We start from the raw sequence: 18732 nt of genomic DNA on the forward strand, positions 1-18732 counted from the left end.
AAGCAATTGTTGAGCACTCCCTGTTCCAAATATCAGCCTAAGCACCTTCTATCAATTTCCTTTCATAATCCTCACAATAAAGTATTATTGAGATGAGACTTGATAGAAGTTCCCACCCCTCATATGGACCTAAGAAGTAGTAGAACCAGATTTTAATGCAAGCCTGAATCCATGTCAAGTGTTCTAAATCCCTTGCTCCTTTCGTGGACTAACATGGAACAGAACTAAACTTTCTCCATATTTATATAATTATGACATGAATTTCTTCTGAATGCTTCTTTCTAATCGTTTTCTGACTTAATAGTGAAGGTGATCTGTATCACTTATTTGCCATTATTAAATCTCACTAATGAGTTTTATTCATGTAAAGGACTTTATACCTTTCATTTATTAATCTAAAAATTACCTAGGGAATGTCACACAGCATAGTTTATAGATTAAGACTCTGTGATTATAGAATTAAACCACGTAGATTTGAATACCGAGTCTGAATTTTACCAGCCAATGGCGTTGGGCCAGTTCTTGGTGACTTGTTTCCTCATGTGTCATAATAATAGTAGCTGATATATAACATTGAGCTATGGGTTAAATGAAGTTTTTTGAAAGTGCCTAAAATACTTTTCCTTTGCCTGGTGCACTCAGTTCTTGTTAACTAGTGCCATGTGCAAATTATTGCGTGGGTTGGAAATTAAAATGAATGAAATACAGAGGCCTTTCCTGACTCTTATTTAGTGAGGAATTTATTGCTTTCACAGGCATTAGGCCATTTGATCCTCAGATATTGTGGTTATGATAATCACAATTTTAGAGGTGAATCTGTCTAGAAAGACTCAAACATAGGGCCTCAGGAGCTACACAACCAGTAAATATTAGAATTGGGATTTAAATTCAAAGTTCCTAGTCCAGTGATCTCCTTACTATACACATACAGTAAAAGATATTTCCCCAAAAGAGGTACATAGAAAGTACAGTGGGAGTTTATATGAGCAAATTAAAGCACATTTATGAGCATCATTCACTTTAATCCTCACAATAACACTGAGGTAGGCTGATAAGGGGCTGGTATCTCCACTTTGCAAATGAAGCATGGAAGACTCCAAGATTGCCCTGATGTGTTCAAGGTCACACACTATTTTGCTATAGAACAAAGGCTAGAACCAGGTCTTCCAGCTTTCAGCACTGATTCTTTCTATTGCTTTATGCTGCCTTGGAAAAAACCTCTGCTCACTGCTCAGGATTAGAGACCAGCTTTGAGAGATTGACATGGAGGATTCGTTTTACAATTCACTGTGCATTACATTTTCAACATGGTGTTTACATATTCTTTCCCTGCTCTTCAGAGTTGAGGACTCTGCAGCTGATGCAGCTTGTTATCCATGAAGGGAGTGTATTGTGATGGAAAGAGGACAAGATTCAGAATCCAAAGCATCATATTGGCCCTGGCATGACCCTTGTCAAAGTTAGCCATCATTTCAGGATCTCTGCTTCTTTGTCCAATGTGAAAGCCTGGCCCTTTTATCTCATAATATTCTTAGATGGTCAAGTGAAAGTACAGTGATTTTTTTTCTTATAATGGATTTAAAGCATACTGGAAAAAAGATGCCATCTTTAAATAGCATATGAAAATGGGTAAGCCATTATTTACTTAAACAATAAATATTGGATAAGCCATTAGTCACTTAAACAATAAATGTGAGGGTTTGTTTAAAAAAATGGTGTCAAGCACTGGTTTGAAAATAGTAGAGAACTCAAAAATTTCCCTGGAAGGCATTTAGAAATCTTGGGAGGATCATCCTACTGGTGAATATTTACATACACACTGAGTTAAGAGCCCTCTTGGAGAGGAACATGCTTCTATGAGAAAATATAAGTGTGTTTGTATGGTTCTACCAGAGTCAGGAGAGTAATCTTAAGAGACTTCTGTGGGTGGAAAAGAGGGGCTTAGACCAGAGGTTACCTAAATAGAGAGCAGAAGACATGCCACAGGCTGCCACAGATGTCCAGGTAGGAGATAATAATCATGGCTCAGATGAAGGGTCTGACAATAGGGATGGAGAAGGGGAAACGAAATTTGAGAGATTTATATTAAGGAAACAAAGTGGTTAGGTCCAGTCGATGAATTGCATGCGATTGGTGAGGGAACGGGAGGTGCCAAGGACAGTTGCCAGGTGTCAGCTGTGTTTCAATGTAGAAAGGGGTGCAATTCTCTAAGATTGGGATGCTGGAAAGCATCAGGCTTGGGAATGAAGACCACAAGTTCAGTTTCAGGCACGTTGTGTTTGCCATACCTGTTAGAACATTGTAGCAGGGAGGTTAAGAGGGGTCTCAAAAGTAAGAGTCTGGTGCTCAGAGAGGACTGGGTCAAAGGTGTAGGTCAGGAATCTGGCAGGTGCAGAGCCACTGCAGCTAGAACAGAATGGCTCATCCCAAAGAATCAGAAGAAGAGAACCCAGAAATGAGTCATTTTCATCCAGAAAATAGAGGCTGAAATTATGCAAAATATACAATTTGAAACTAAAATCTTTCCCTACCCCCATCCACAAAAAAGTAGCTTCAAATTTGTTGTTGCAATAGCTATGTGTTATATAATCAGTCTCCTGGACCTGTACTAACATTGATGCAGAAATTATATTAAGCAAATTTTTGAAAAGTCTGTTCCTAGGTGTATGTTGTTTTGCAATTTGAGGAAAACAACAAGAATTTTTAACCAAAATTTATTGGAAGTACTAGAAATGCCTGTGACAAGACAGACTCTGTTTCTCCTTATGCTGTATCTGGCACTGAGTCTTCTCAGAATCTCCTTCCGTCTTAAATGGCAGTGCTTCCAAAATCTACAGTTTTAGAACAGTCAGGGACAGAGGACTTAGGGTAGGGGGTTGTTGCTTCTATCACCATGAGCTCTGTTCCAATAAACACCATATGTCAGTTTTAAAATATTTCCATTGTTGTACCATTCTTACACTCCTAAAAGGAATAAAAATGCAAGTAAAATAGATACAAAGGAGATGCTAAAAATCTTTTCATCAAATATAATTTCTTCCCTACCAAAAAAAAAATGTTAATGTAATCGTCTCTCATAGAATCAACTAGTTAGGTACTAGCCACCCTCAACAGATAATTTATTTGCTCAACTCACCATCTTAACTAAGCATTAACACCCTGGTGCACTTAGCTAAGACAGTATGTATTCCCATGTGTTCTAGAGACTAGAACGTAAGTTCTGAACTCAGCTAAATAAAACAAAATGTAACAAAACAAAAAACCAGAGATAGGAGATTTTCTACTCTCAATAAAGAATATTAGAGTAGAAAATCTTTGATTAGATCCCATTCTCTTGTTTCCAGGTATGAAATCAAGATTCAGAAAAGTGAAGGAGCATGGTGAAGATGACCCACATAAATGGGGATGGGACATGAAATCAAAATCTAGCTTTTTAGGCATTTTTTATTCAGTTACTATCCTAATTTTTTTTTTACATTTAGTTATGCATTCATTGAAAAATTATAAACATCAGCAACACAGCTACTTTTTATACTCAGTCTGTATAAATGCTGAATGTGAACAAAATATGTGTGAAATATGGTTTCTCCGAAAGTAATTCACAATCAAGTCAAAGAGACAGCCTTGTCCATTAATATAGTGACCTATGGGCTACACTCAGTGCATAAACCAAGAACCACCAAAATACTAAGAGAGGACATTTAATGTTGCTTGGAATTACATGAAGTAGGAAATAGAAAATTTCATTTGAAACAAGTTCTTGCCAAATTGAGAAGGAAGTCTAAGTCCAAAGAACATAACTCCAGAAATGAAACAAACCAAACCAAAGGCATGAGGAGAAAAGGCAGAGGCAGCCAGGGGCATGGATGAGGCAGGTGGGTCATTGCAGAGGCCTGTGAAAAGGTTTGGTCCACACCGTGAAGGTCTCTGGACCATCCCAAGGAGGAGAGATTGTATTAGTTATAGAACATCAGCCAGTTCTAGGTCATGTGCATGGAGTTGACACAATATGCATATTAAAAAGGATGTCTGTAAATAACAGGTAGAAAGAATTAGAAGGACCCATGACAAAGAACTAGGAAAAGCTGCTATTATAATCCAATACATTGCAAGAATGTACTAGAGCAGGGACAGATTCCAGGTGCAGGATTACGTCTCAGTGAAGCTCCCACAAGGCGCATTCATTCATGCTACCACATTTGACTTCTTGACTCAAAATGTGTCGACACTTAACAGTTACACTGACTGAGATCAGCAAAGCAACAGCATCATTGTTACTGCATCAAAGTGTGTGCTTCTAGAATACAGGCAGGTGTTTTCCAAGAAATCAGGTGACCTGACACACCTAACACTAAAATTTATAAGAAGTCAATATTTGTTTGTTACTAACTTCTTGTGATCTTTTTGTAATGGTCAAAGAGGTAAGTTGCCTGTGGTTGTTTCTTGGTCAGCCCAAGGAGTCAGACTTCATGTATTCAATATTCTGGATATTCTACAAGTAAATTCACAGGGAATGGATTCTAGATGGCACAGCCTGAGCGGTGCAGATTTGAAGAGTAATTATGTCTTCAACTCACTGGATTTCCCTGAGAGGCAGCAGAACATCCTCACACGATAATTGGGCAAACTTCTCACATCAAGGGTTCGCCTTTTCTCAGAGCTCTAAGTGTTTATCTGCCCATTTACACAGGAGTATGGATTAGAGTGAGCAGAAAGAAACCCTTAATTACTAAGTGCTTCAGTGTAGAGATGATGGAGTCTAACTACTCGAGATGGCCTTGTGTCAGGCAGTTACGGGGCCAGAGAAACCCAGCATAATCAGCTGCCCTTCCAAACCCAGACCTTACTTAACTGTTGGTAAATAAGGTGTGAGGCTGTGTTTATAGTTAATAAAGCCTGGAGAACAAAATCAAAACTCTCCTGCTAACCTTTGCAGCTTGTGACTGAGCAAATTGTGCAGGATAATATGGCAAGACACGCTTTCTTCCCACAATGCATTTATGTCACTTCAGCAGTTGGAGGTCACCCCCAGTAGTACCCAAGGAAGCAAAGGGACACAAGCTTGGCAGCAGAAGCCCAGGCACCAGTGGGGACCTCAGATGCCACAGACCTTCGGAGCTGTGCTGAGCATCTCAGGGAGCTCCTGTACTTCTCTAAGCCTGTCAGCAAAGTTCCTGTCCCTACAAACATTAGTTTTCACTAGTGGATCTGGTTCAGTAGTTCCGTTTATGAACTACTGGTTTAAACTTATGTCTCCAAACCAAATTGATCTATTAGAAAATATTAATAAGGTTTTTGTTATTGTTATTTGGGAAGCAGGTCTAAATGACAGTGAAACCTTTTTGTGTGCTTTTTATCTCCTCAGAATACTGGTTCTACATATTTTGTAGACAAGTCCTCTTCTTGGACTCAAACGTCTTACTTCCTAATGATGTCCTGGTGGTATTTTATTCTAATGATAAAATAACAGCAGCCACTGCCATTTATGAAAGACTCTGCGTTGTCTCCTGGGCACGGTGGTTTCTCCTTAAGATGGTTCACATGCAGCATATCATTGGAAAACACACCTACGTAGAGTCTTACTGTGACCTCACTTGGCTGTGATGAGCAGATTTCAGAACAGCACCTAGATTGATGGATATTATGGAAACCTGAAACTGTCTTCTCATACAAGAGAGTCTTTTTTACATATGAGTGATATTTTCATTATGTGATCTTCAATATTCTTACCTGGGCATGTTCAAGTTTTCTCACCTTTTTAATCATTTGAGGAACACTATTCAAGGGTTGTACCAGCAAGATCTGGAACATAGTTGGTTTTATCAAAATTAGTGTGTAGGTCTAAAAATAAAGTCACTTTTCTTATAGATGCCAAAGAAATTTAATATGCAAATCTGATCTATGATGACAACTACAGTGTTGAAAGTCCAGAAACGATACCATGGGATGATTCATAGCAGAAGAGAGACAACTCCTCCTCACAGGGGTTTCCAAAGACACATTGTGCCTCTGTCCCCTTTAGGATACCATGTCTTCTTCCCAGACCTATTCAAAGAGGTCCTTTGTTTCACCATTATTCTTGAGTGATGTCAAAACTGGATTTAGAGGATAGAGTTTTTTACTTCTATAATAACTGTGATACCCACAACTGTAAGTCCTATGGGAAAGAATCATGTAATTTATATTAATTGCACATTTGTGTCTATAAAATAATGATAAACTATTCTATCTATATCAACGGACTTGTGAGGCAGTGTATATAAAATTTCTGATGAAAATACATACAATCTAATTATGAAGGTTTCCTATTTAAAATTAATTATTTAAATTGTACAAATTTATGGAATAGAGTGTAATAATTTTATATATATATATATATGTGTGTGTGTAATGATCAAATCAGGATAATTAGCATTTCCATCTACCTCAACATTTAAAGAGATTTTGATTAGCACATAATAAGTGTGCATATTTATGAGGTGTGGTGTGATATTTCAATACATGTGTGTAGTCTGTACTAATCATATCAGGGTAATTAACATTTTTTTCTCCTTGCTTGGTGTTTGGGGTCCTTGAATTCCTACCAGTTATGCATAATATACACGATAGTTTATTGTGAACTGTAGTCACTCCCTGTGATGTACAACACCAGAACTTATTCTTCCTATCTAATTATATTTGGCTCCCTTTATCTAACCTCTCATATTCCCTTCAACCCATCCTTTCAGGATTCTACAAACCACAATTCTACATTCAGATTGGCTTATATTTTTAGCATGCATTTATGGTGTTTGGTTTTCTGTAACTGACTTATTTCATTTAACATAATCTCCTTCAGTTCCATTAGTTGTGCTGAAAATGATATCATTCTTTTTATGGCTGAATGATATTGCATTGTGTATATAAGCCATATTTTCATTATCCATTCCTCTATTGGTGGTTATCTGGGTTGGTTCCATATACTAACTATTGTGAATAGTATCACACTAAACATGGGCATGCAGTTATATTTTTGATATGCTGATATTATATCTTGGGATACATACCTAGAAATAGGGTAGCTCAATTTCGGTTTTTAGTATTTTTTAATGTTGTAATTTGTTCTAATTATTTATATATGGTAGTAGAGTAATTTTGACACATTGGATACAAGTAGAACACAACTTCTCATTCCTCTGGCTGTACATGGTGCAGAGTCACAATGGTAGTCTAATCTTACATGTATATAGGGTAATAATGTCCATCTCATTTCATCATCCTTCCAATCCCCATACCCTTCACTTCCCTTCACTCCCCTTTGCACAATCTAAAGTTCCTTCATTCTTCCCTCCTCATCCTACATTATGGATCAGCATCTGCTTCTCAGAGAAAAAAAATGGTCTTTGGTTTTTGGGGTTTGGTTTACTTCATTTCACATGATATTCCCCAGCTCCATCAATTTACCAGCAAATGCCATAATTTAATTCTTCTTTAAGGCTGCATAATATGCCATTGTGTATATGTACCATATTTTCTTTATCTATTCATCTATTGAAGGGCATCTAGGCTGGTTCCATAGTTTAGCTATTGTGAATTGAGCTGCTATAAACATTGATGTGGCTGTGTCACTATAGTATGCTGATTTAAACTCCTTTGGGTATAAACCTAGTTGTGGGCTAACTGGATCAAAGGGGTGGTTCCATTCCAAGTTTTCTAACAAATTTCCATACTGCTTCCTAGAAAGGTTGCACCAATTTGAAGTCCCACTAGCAATGTATTAGTGTACAAATTCCCCCACATCCTCACCAACACTTACTATTGTTTATGTTCTTGAAAATTCCCATTCTGACTGGAGTGAGATGAAATCTTAGGGTAATTTTGATTTGCAGTTCTCTAATTTCTAGAGATGATTGAAATTTTTTCATGTTTGGTGATTGATTGTATTTTTTCTTCTGTGAAGCATCTGTTCAGTTCCTTAGCCCATTTATTGATTGGGTTATTTGGGTTTGGGGGGAAGGTGTGTTTTTTTGAGTCCTTTATATATTCTGGAGATTAGTACTCTATCTGAGGCGTGCGTAGCTTCCATTCTGTAGGCTCTCTCTTCATGTTATTGATTGTTTCCTTTGCTGAGAAGAAACTTTTTCAGTTTGAATTTATCCTGTTTATTGATTCTTAGTTTTACTTCTTGCACTTGGAATCTTATTAAGGAAGTCAGGTCATAAGCTGACATAATGAAGTTCTGGGCCTACTTTTTCTTCTATTAAGTGCAGTATCTCTGTTCTAGTGCCTAAGTTTTTGATCCACTTTGAATTGAGGTTTGTGCAGGGTGAAAGATAGAAGTTTCATTTCATCTCACTGTATATGGATTTCCAGTTTTCTCAGCACCATTTATTGAATAGGCTATGTTTTTCTTCAGTGAATATTTTGGGAACTTTTGTCTAATATGAGATTACCGTATTTATGTGGGTTTGTCTTCGTGTCTTCTATTCTGTAACATTGATCTACATGTCTATTTTGGTGCCAATACCATGCTGTTTTTGTTACTATTGCTCTGTAGCACAGTGTAAGGTCTGGTATGATGGTGCCTCCTGCTTCAGTCTTCTCGCTAAGGATTGCTTTGTGATTGCTTTGTCTATTCTAGGTCTCTTATTTTCCCAAATCAATTTCATGGTTTCTTTTTCTAGTTCTATAAAGAATGTCATTGGAATTTTAATAGGAATTGCATTAAATCTGAATAACACTTTTGGTAGTATTGCATTTTGACAATATTATTTCTGGCTATCCAAGAGAATGGGAAATCTTTCAAGCTTCTAAGGTCCTTCTCAATTTCCTTTTCAGTGTTCTATAGTTTTCATTGTAGAGGTCTTTTACCTTTTTTTGTTAGATTGATCCTCTAGTAATTTTTCTTTTGAAGCTATTGTGAATGGGGTAGTTTTTCTAATTTCTCTTGCAGTGGATTCATCACTGATTGAATAGAAATGCATTTGATTTATGGGTATTGATTTCATATCCTGCCACTTTGCTGAATTCATTTATTATTTCTAGAAGATTTATGGTGGAATTTGTTTTTAGTGTTTTGAAGAAGCTCCATGCATTTTCCTAATAGCTGTACTAACTTCCTTTCCTCTCCTTACAGAATATATGAACTCCTTGTTTTCTACATTACCATCAACATTCCTTTTTCTTTTTTCTTATTTATTTTTTTGTAACAGCTCTTCTGACTATGATGCGATGACATCTCATTATATTTTTGATATGTATTTCCTTCATGGTTTATGAAATTGAGCATTTTTTCATGAATTTGTTGACAGTTGAATTTATTCTTTTGAGAATTTTCTACTCATACCATTTGCCTATTTTGCAATTGGATTACCTTTTATTTCTATTGAGGTTTTTGAGCTCCTAATATATTTTGAATATGAATATGGAATCAGATAAGTAGTCCATAAACCTTTTGACTTTTTGTAGGTTCTCTCTTTACCCCTTGGGTAGCTACCTTTGCTGTGCAGAAGCATCGTAGCTTGATCTCATCTCACGTGTCTATTTTTGCTTCTGTTCCCTGTTCTTTGGTGGTCTTATTTTTAAAAAAATCATCACTTATACAATATCTTGAAGGGTTCCTCCTGTGTTTCTGTCTAATAGTTTTCATAGTCTCAAGTTCTTACATTTAGGTCTTTGATCTTTGGATGATGAGGTTCTCTTTTAAAAAGCAACTTGCTGGCCTAACTGTGTTTAGTTTGGTAGGGTATGGCAGTGCAACCTGTGGTATGTTCAAGTATCATACAGTGTTTCTTATATTTGGCTACTTTGGGTTATACTGAATCCCATCCAGACCTCCCAGATAGAATTCATTATGCAGTCTTTATCAACATAACACTGTATTTCTAAAAATTTGTCTAGCCTCAAGCTATGTTTAGATTCATATTGTGTGCTTTTTCTTTGTAGTTCTAACATGTACATAACATAATATTTGCGCTTTTAACCATTTTTAAGTGCACAATTCCATAGAATTAACTTTGTTCTTCCTTTTTGTGCCACCATCTCCACCATGTGTTCACAGAACTTTCCATCTTCTCTAGTTAAACTTCATACCCATTAATCAGACCCTGAGCCCCCACCTGAGGAAACCACACAAAGGTGCATATTTTAATTATTTAGCTGTACTGGTTAAAATTATGCTAGTGTTAGAACAAGCTCTAATATGTATAATCACTCAAATCTCTACTTCTGACTCTATAAGAAATAAAACAATGCCCTAATTGACAGTTTTTCTCCACCAGCTCTTCTCCAAAATTCTTGTAAACTTGTAAACCTCTCCATGATCAGTGTGTAAAATCTAAGCTCATCATGCTTGGCTACGTCAAGTCCATAGTAAAGGAAGAAAATCTGGAGGGTTAGTTATATGCAGTGATTTTAGGCTCAGAGTGAATCAGCACACATCACATATACTCAATCAGATGTCTTCATCCAGGGTTTAGTAGGCTGGGAAATGTAGTCTAGCATATGAAGAAGAAGAAAATTTTGATTTAAGGATGAGCTAGCCAGGTTCTGCTGCATGATATTTCGAGTGTACATAGGCTCAGTAATCATCATTCATGCCACTAGGAACAATTTATTTTGATTCTTCTTTTTGAAAAACTAATTTTCCCTGAGAGAAAAGTAGGCTTCACTTTAAATATCTCCAAAAATAAAATAAAACTCCATGACACAATTAAAATAAACTTGTAATTCCATTGAAAGCTAAGAGATATTATCTAGGGATAGAAACCTTAACAAACAGTGAATAGTTGAGCATTTCTACTTTACTCAGTTCACAATTAATTGTTAAGGGTCAATGAAGATATCTAGGAGGTCTAGAATCTTTTGCGTCCTTAATGAAAATTTCAGTAGTTCTCATGTTTACTTATAGCATCCCTATTCATAGTTTGTCTTCTCTTAAAGTATATCTAAATCCCACCAGGATCAGCAAATCCATTTGTTTACAACATGGAAGACACATTTAATCGGTAAAATGTATTGAGCTCATGTAGAAGAGACTTGAAAAAAAAGGAAAGCAGACATTTTTGACTATTTCTCTTCACACAGAAAAGAATTTTCTTCCTTTTAATAAGTGCACTTAAAGTATCCACAGGAGCCCAAGCTCCATACATACATAGGAACACTTAGCATCTGCGTTTTCCTTTCCTACAAAGAAAGAAAAGGCATAAAATGCATTTGCTGGCAATACTGACAAAGACCAATTTGTGGAATAATTGAAACCTTGATTTCTGTCATTAGCCGGATGTGTACAAAATGCATCTTCCTGTCTACATTCCAGATGCTTCTTCTTATTTTAATACCTCTTTGTTTCTCATGAGTTTCGAATTCTTAATTGTAAAGTGTCAAGGGAAAGTCTTTAGTTTGCAAGTTTCATCAAGAATGACATCAACTTGAACTCCCTGAAAACCTTGCAACATTTATTTATCGTTCCTTTCAAGTAGTTTGTTTTCCATAGTAAGCCTCCGACCTCTTGATTCTGTCCCATAGTCATCCATAATGAGTGAGCTCTTGTAACCCAAGTAAAGGTCTGGGCCCAAAGTATTCATTTTGGAAATAATCTCTCTGTTCAACCTTGATTTCCTAGGGAACGAGCATTGAATACAACCCAGCCTGGGTCCCTTCAGCTTACCGTGGGAAACCTGAAGCCAGAAGCCATGTACACCTTCCGAGTTGTTGCCTACAATGAGTGGGGGCCAGGGGAGAGTTCTCAACCCATCAAGGTGGCCACTCAGCCTGAGTGTGAGTATGAAAAGGGAGAGGCCGTGTTTAGTAAGGATTCATCGGCAGTGTCCTTGAGTCCTAGTAGAACATCTTTGAGATGAGAAAACGGAAGGCAGGTGTTTGAACCAACGTGTTTAACTTGAAGGTTTTCCTAGGAAAGATGACATTTTGACACATGGCCTCCTCACTCAGGCCTCATTCTCCACAATGGCAGATTAGAGGAAACCATGTCCCCATTCCTCCATATAGCTCACATCCTCATTTCCTAAAGTGACTCCCTGCCCAACAGTATTTCATCATCACCACCATTGAGTTCAATCCTTCTCAGTTGATTTTTCTCACATTTTCTGGAGTTAGTCTGGGCCGGTTTTAGCATCAGAGGTAAAAGAAAAATGGCATAAAACTTCTAAATACAGGGACTTTTAAAGAAGTTAAACAGGCAATAACAACTGAAGAAGATACCAAAGGCCAGCTGAGGCCCCAGAAGCATGGGAGACGTTCTCCACTGGACTGTCTCCTTGACTTCTAACTTGAATCACTGTATTAACTTCATTCATCCCAAAGTAAAGCTGTAAAACAAGTTACAATTCCATACTATCAACTTTTATAAGGGAAGAGCACCCAAATTGTTCATTTAAGAAATATTTCTGTACCTTAAATAGTTTTAGTTTTTCTTATGGACCTCCAATGTTATTTAGAATGAAGACTTACTAATAAGTTTTCCAGCTTTATATTTTTAATTAAAAATTCTATTCTAAAGGTTAAATTCAGTGAGTAACTATTTGAAACACGCAGCCTTATTTTAGACACAATTTCCTGTGCTCCTTTTCTTTTCAATTAATAATATTCCTTTATTTGTGTTCCTATTGGTTTTATGTAAAACTATGTTTAACTTGAAAATGACTTCAAATGCTTTTGGAAGGAGATAAAATATAAGTTAGAAATGTGAGAAATAATCTCTGTACTGGGTTCACTTCCTGGGTGATTTATATCAGCATGTCAAAGAAGAAATCAAGATAGGCCATCAGAGTACTGGTTGATCATCTACTCTTGGCAAAATCTTTCTCCTTTCTTCATCTTAGCTAAGATTGCACTGGCAAGATTGATATATTCATTCAGGCAAGGGCAAAGACCTCCAAGTCATGTAAATATTTGCCTCACAGAAACAAACTCTCAGACAATAACTTCAAAAACACAGTAATGTATACAGGGGTCCAGAAATTGTTTGAAAATGCAGGCTCCCAGGGAGGTCTGGCTAAATCAATTGCAGGATTCAGTGCACAATGAAAATGCAAGGACACTTTTCTGAAAATTAAGAAATGTTAACAACTACAATTACAGCAAGACATGAAGTCAGTCTTCACGCAGTTTCCCTCTAAGTGTGAGACCTTGTCCAATTTTGCTGGTTGTGCACCCATGAAGCTGGCCCTGATGAGGTTTCCACTTGTAAGAGCGAGTTGTTGCCTTGTGGATTTAAGCCAGTTTTCATTTCACAATGTCCATGTCAATTTAGCATTTGAGTCCTCAGTCTCTTCGTTGATTTAATGCTTATAGTTCATATATGGAGAATAAATCATTTTATGAATATTTGGCTTTTTTGATTAATAAAGTTCAGTAAAAATCAAATTAGGCATATACACATGTATGTATGTGCTTGTTTATATGTATATATGTATATGATGTATATGTATATATATATATATATATATATATATGTGTGTGTGTGTGTGTAAACATACATATATATGGGATATGCCACATTGTACAAAGATTGACTTTAACCTCAAACATTCTATCAAGAAAAGTTTTGTTCACTTTTCTAATATGAAACTTTAAATTTAAGCATTTTTTAAAAGATCCAATATGTACAGGTATCTGAATTCTTTACCTTAAACCTAATATTATCTTAGAATTGTTTTATTGTACTTTTCATGGCTGACTAGTCATGATTACATTGTATTTCTGATAAAAATCATAAGTTGTCAATCTTGCTTTCTCTAACTGAATAACTTATGTTTTTCTTCTTCTACAAATATCATTGTTCCTAAACATCCAACTTAAAAATATTTCCAAGTTTTTCTCTTTTTTACTTTTTTAAATGACAGTATTTGTAAATCAAGGGACAAAAAATATTTTCCTTTTTAATACTAACTACTGAATATGAATATCTCAATACATAAGGCTTGTATACAGCAGCATGTTCTGCAATTTTTAATGTAAGAATTTTTAAAAGCATCCTTATTTGTATTGCCCATAGAACGTTCATTAACTGTGTGAGACAAACAACATCATACTTCAATTTATAGTTCTATATCATGAATAGCTACTATGCTCCTAATACTATTCTGAGCCACTTAAGGTGCTTTAGAAAAGGCATATACCTGTTAAAAAGTAATGTAGTTAGGGATCTCATAAACTTCTTGGGGAAGTGAAAATTCAAAGTATGTGACAATAAAAAAAAGTCCTTAGATAAGAGAACTTATAGGAAATTGTTAGATGGAACATAAGCCATTCTGAGTCACACATTTGCTTCTGTGCCCCTTATCTGAGGGTCACAGCTTATTACATAGTTATTTTTTATGTCTACACTACACTGTACTTACTTCCTCCAGTCAGTAGGCTCTGCACGACATTTATCCCTCCCTATGCAGAAAGCAGTGTAAGAAGTGCGAGCAGAAGTCTTCTCTGGGTGCTTGCCTCTGTGTGTATTTACTTCACTTAACAATTAACATAAAGGACCATGAGACAACTAAATAGTAACCACTACAAGTCCAATTGAATAAGACATGTTGTTTTGGTATTGTTATAGCATACAAATAATAATTTCTCCAGAAAATAAAAATGGAGAACCTGCAAGCTTTAAAAATATGATGTAGCCTTGACTATTTTTCATTAAGGGCAGTGGTAATGGCCTTAGAATGCTCTTCATATTTTAGCCTTTATTAGCACTGTCTTTGGTCACCTGTTTTTAACCACTGTATGCAGTAGGGATTGTGTCTGTGGGAGGTCTTTGGCTTGGCTGTGTTTCACGACCCTTGTCATTGGCTAACTCACCTTGTGGAGCAGGTAGGTAGAGAAGAACAGTTCAGCCTACAGAAGAGGCCATGCAGAGCACTCTGTGAAACAGCCAACTCCTTGGATTCATTTATAATAAAAGCATGCTGTAGTTCACTTGCTGTGTTTATTACAGACATTAGGATAAATAAATTATATTATCATGACTAATAGGTGCTGCATGTGTATTTTATCTTCTGTTGTTAACACCAAATACCATTTGGCCATTTACGAATGTTACTAGTGAAAGGAACACTTCATCTCCTCTAAGCCTGCTCAAAAATATGCCAACTGGCAAGTGAAATGGAACATTCCAGGGATCCTCTGTCTCCTTCCTTTCTCTCCCCTTCTTCTCTTTCCCCTTCTTCTAAGCTCATCTTTCTGTCTTTTAGAGGAAATACCAAGGTTGATTTCATTATTTGGACTAGGCAAGAGGGGGAGAAAAAAATCAATATTTCCTCTCTTGACAAAATGATTTTATCTTTTGAAAATGGGTCTCGTCTGGGTGTGCATTTGGTTGCTTCTTTTATCACCGTTTCTCCAAATGTGATGTAGTAATTGTGCACTAAAATTACATAGCTTTTATACAAATTGAATTTCAAGTTTTTCATGTTATTTGAAAATATCAACTCTATTATGGAAACCATATTTTCAAGAAATAAAAATGGAGGGGAAATATGTCTGAAATATAAATCAGCCAGCAACTGTTTCTGAAAGTGCATACATTTTACAATAATCATTTAAAAAGATCAACAGTCCAAGATCCAGTTTATGAAATAATCACCCGGAATAGAAAGACTTGATTTATATGAAGGCTTCTGTCCTCTGATTATATCTCCCTTTTGCTAAACCTTTGCTCTTTTCCCCCTGCCTTTATGGTGTATAATTTCTTCACTGTATTATCAGCCAGGATTTAAGTCCTTGCCTGCTTAAGACGTGTCTAATCTTTTCATACCACATGTGGCGAATTTTTGAATTATTATTTGGGGTCCTATAAGATGCTGTTAAGGCAGTTTAATCATACAGGATGTTAAAATGGACCACATATAGGTTTGAAGGCTTGGGTAAGAATAGGAAGCAGATTTGCTAGACCACAACCCAATTATCTATAAAGCCCTTTTATATTTAAGATTTGTAAGTAATATTCTTAAGTCTACTATATTCTTTACACTAAAAAGATGAATGCAAGCAGCCATACCCCCAGGTTGAGTGACTTTAGAATATGTTAGGTAGAGGTATAGCTGGATTTACTTTTTTCCCTTCTTCCTGGATTTAATTAAAAAAAAAATTCTAATAGAGTTCAACTAGTGTGGCGATTTTGTATAGGATAGAAAGCTCGTATCATGTTCCTGAATATTGCTACTATATTCTAGATCAGATTTCTTCACCTCAGTTCCCTGAACTAGAAAGTGGAGGTTTTATTTACTCTGCCTCTTCCCAGGTTGTAGACATGAAATGAGAGAACACAGGGACATCCCTGGGTCTTGCATGGCTTCAAGCAGGCACTCAATAGAAAGGAATTCCCTGACTGCAGCAGGGTCAAAGGAGAGCAGAATTCCAACAGCACAGCACTAAAAAACAAAGAGGGAGCTCCCTGGGGTAATCACCTAGGAAAATAGGCTAATAGAGTGCCTTATTTACAGCTTGATACTGGCTCTATTATTATAAAAATGTAAAGCAAGCACTTTTATATATTTTTTTTTTCACATTTCTCGTAGTCTTTCCTTACAATTTGGCAAGATGTCATAGACTGTCTTGTCTTCAAATGTTGCCTGATGTATATCTTAGCATCCCTAAATAAATTTGCTCAGTAAATACTGTATTATCTCATTAATTGTGCCAGTCTTGCCATTTTATGAATGGTTGGTTGGCTAAAAGATGCCAGTAGAATCTGGTCTGTACTTACAGTGTGGAGGAACTGTAGAATATCAATTATTGTTGTTTTAACATGATTCCATAAATTACATAAGCCAAGTTTATTACAGTCTGTCCAGTCAATTTCCTTTATCACTAGGGCTTGTTGACAATTATTAAGCACGCCGCAAGTGATTTGAGCGACCGTTGAGGCTGACTACAGTGGCAAAATTGACCACTAGGCAGGTAATTGACAGTGGTCTGATTGCCTGGTCACATACATGGTTAAAAATTAAAGATAAGCATTGGCATCCTATCTCTTTTGGAGCGCAGTGTGCAGACTCATTATTTTTAAAAGTCTCTCATTGCAAAATATGTTTTCAAGTATTATAAATATAAGATGGGAGACGTTAAAGGCTTATGGCTTGGCATCCTTAGCAGCAGAAGTCTTAAGAAAGACTTTGGATTTAATGGTCAATTAGGCGAGGTATTATGTTTTTTATAATGGCATACATTAGTGGAGGAATTGAAGATAGGCTTAGGAGGATGGAATGTTTAATCACCACTGGAAGAGTTCAAAGTAAACATGAGTCACTATGTTCTTTTGCGATTTATTTAAAAATAATTATTTTGCTTCATCGTCCAGTACAGTAACCACTGCCCACATGTGACTGTTTAAATTTAAATGTCTTGGAATAAAACTTATAATTCAGGTTTTTAAGTCACCCTAGTTACATTTCAGCTGCTCAATAGCATTTAAAATTTAAACAGAATTAAAAACTAAATCTCCAACTGCTCAGACTTGCTAAGCTCTTGGCTGTTGTATTGCAGAAAAGTTTCAAAGGTGACAGAAATTTCTATGGTGCAGCAGCAGCCTAGACCCAGTCAGTATATGAGACTCTGAAAGTCACTCATACATTGCCTTAAGTCAAGGAACGAGAGGTCTAGCAGAAACCAAGTAGAACTAAGAATATATTTAACAGAATTAGTTCTCTCAATTATTGAAAAAAATGAAGAAAATGTGTTTTGAATTAATAGAAAAAAATTATTTTAAAAAGATCAGAGAATCTAGATTTGAACTCCTTATCTGCTTATTTACTTAAAGTTATTCAAATACTTTGTCATGCTAAAAAAAAATGACATTATCTTACAAAGTTCAATTGAAGGTAAAGGTCAAAGATAACTAGTTGCTTGGGTTAACACGTGATATAACAAGTTCAGTTTCCCTAACAGCCCTTTATTGCCTTTTAACCTGTTTTATTTTGAGCACACACCATAACTCAGGCTTCTTCAGTGGCTTATAACCAATCATCTAGAAAAATCATCTTCATGAGAAATGATATTGGAAAAAACTATTTATTTCTTACTGACATTAAGGGATATAAGGAAAGGAAATGTGAAGATGGTCAGAAGTTCTGCAGGTGGATTTGCTTGGGATTTAATTGCCTGGTATGGTATGGTTATGTGCCCTACTAAAAATGAAAGCAGGTTGCTTGCTAAACTGAATTAGCGCAAAAGTCAAATTGAACATCTTTGGGGATATTGTCATCATTCTGGACCAGCTGAATAAAGCTCTATTCCAAAGATAAAACAGCTGAGCTGAGCTGTTTTAGGGAATCCTTCTATGGAAAGCTGATGAACATGACTAATGAAGAGTAAAAATAGAAAGGGAATGTGGCATTTTGCCACATATGTATTTATACACTCCCCCATCTTGTGAGCACTTTTTATCTATAGTGTCCATAAACGTTTGTTTAATCAAAAATTGTGATGTTTCAAGCCACCTATAAAGTCTTAGGGATAGAAAATTGTGATGTTTCAAGCCACCTATAAAGTCTTAGGGATAGAAAATAAGAACGACAAGATTATTTCTGTCTTCATCTGTCTGCTGCTGTCACAAAATATCTGAGGCTGGATAATTTATAAAGAACACAGGTTTGTTTTTCACAGTCTAGAAGCTGAAAAGGCTGAGATCAAGGCACTGGCAGGTTTGGGGTCTGATGAGAACTGCTCTCATAGACGAGAACTTGTGGCTGCATCCTCCAGAAAATATACACACTGGGTCCTCATATTGCAGAGAGAACA

The 18732-nt window shown here is 36.2% G+C and overlaps 1 protein-coding gene across 1 annotated transcript in view; it reads left to right on the plus strand.

Annotated features, from left to right (window-relative positions):
- Window positions 1-18732, plus strand: part of DCC (DCC netrin 1 receptor) — a gene marked incomplete at both ends in the record, with an annotated part of 1098829 nt that overhangs the window by 750770 nt on the left and 329327 nt on the right. The window contains one exon of the mRNA XM_081263478.1: window positions 11603-11757. Coding sequence (XP_081119604.1) covers window positions 11603-11757 — 155 coding nt within the window. The remainder of the gene's footprint in view (window positions 1-11602; window positions 11758-18732) is intronic.

The sequence above is a fragment of the Spermophilus citellus genome, assembly GCF_964194105.1.
Source record: "Spermophilus citellus genome assembly, chromosome: 12".
Classification (NCBI taxonomy): domain Eukaryota; kingdom Metazoa; phylum Chordata; class Mammalia; order Rodentia; family Sciuridae; genus Spermophilus; species Spermophilus citellus.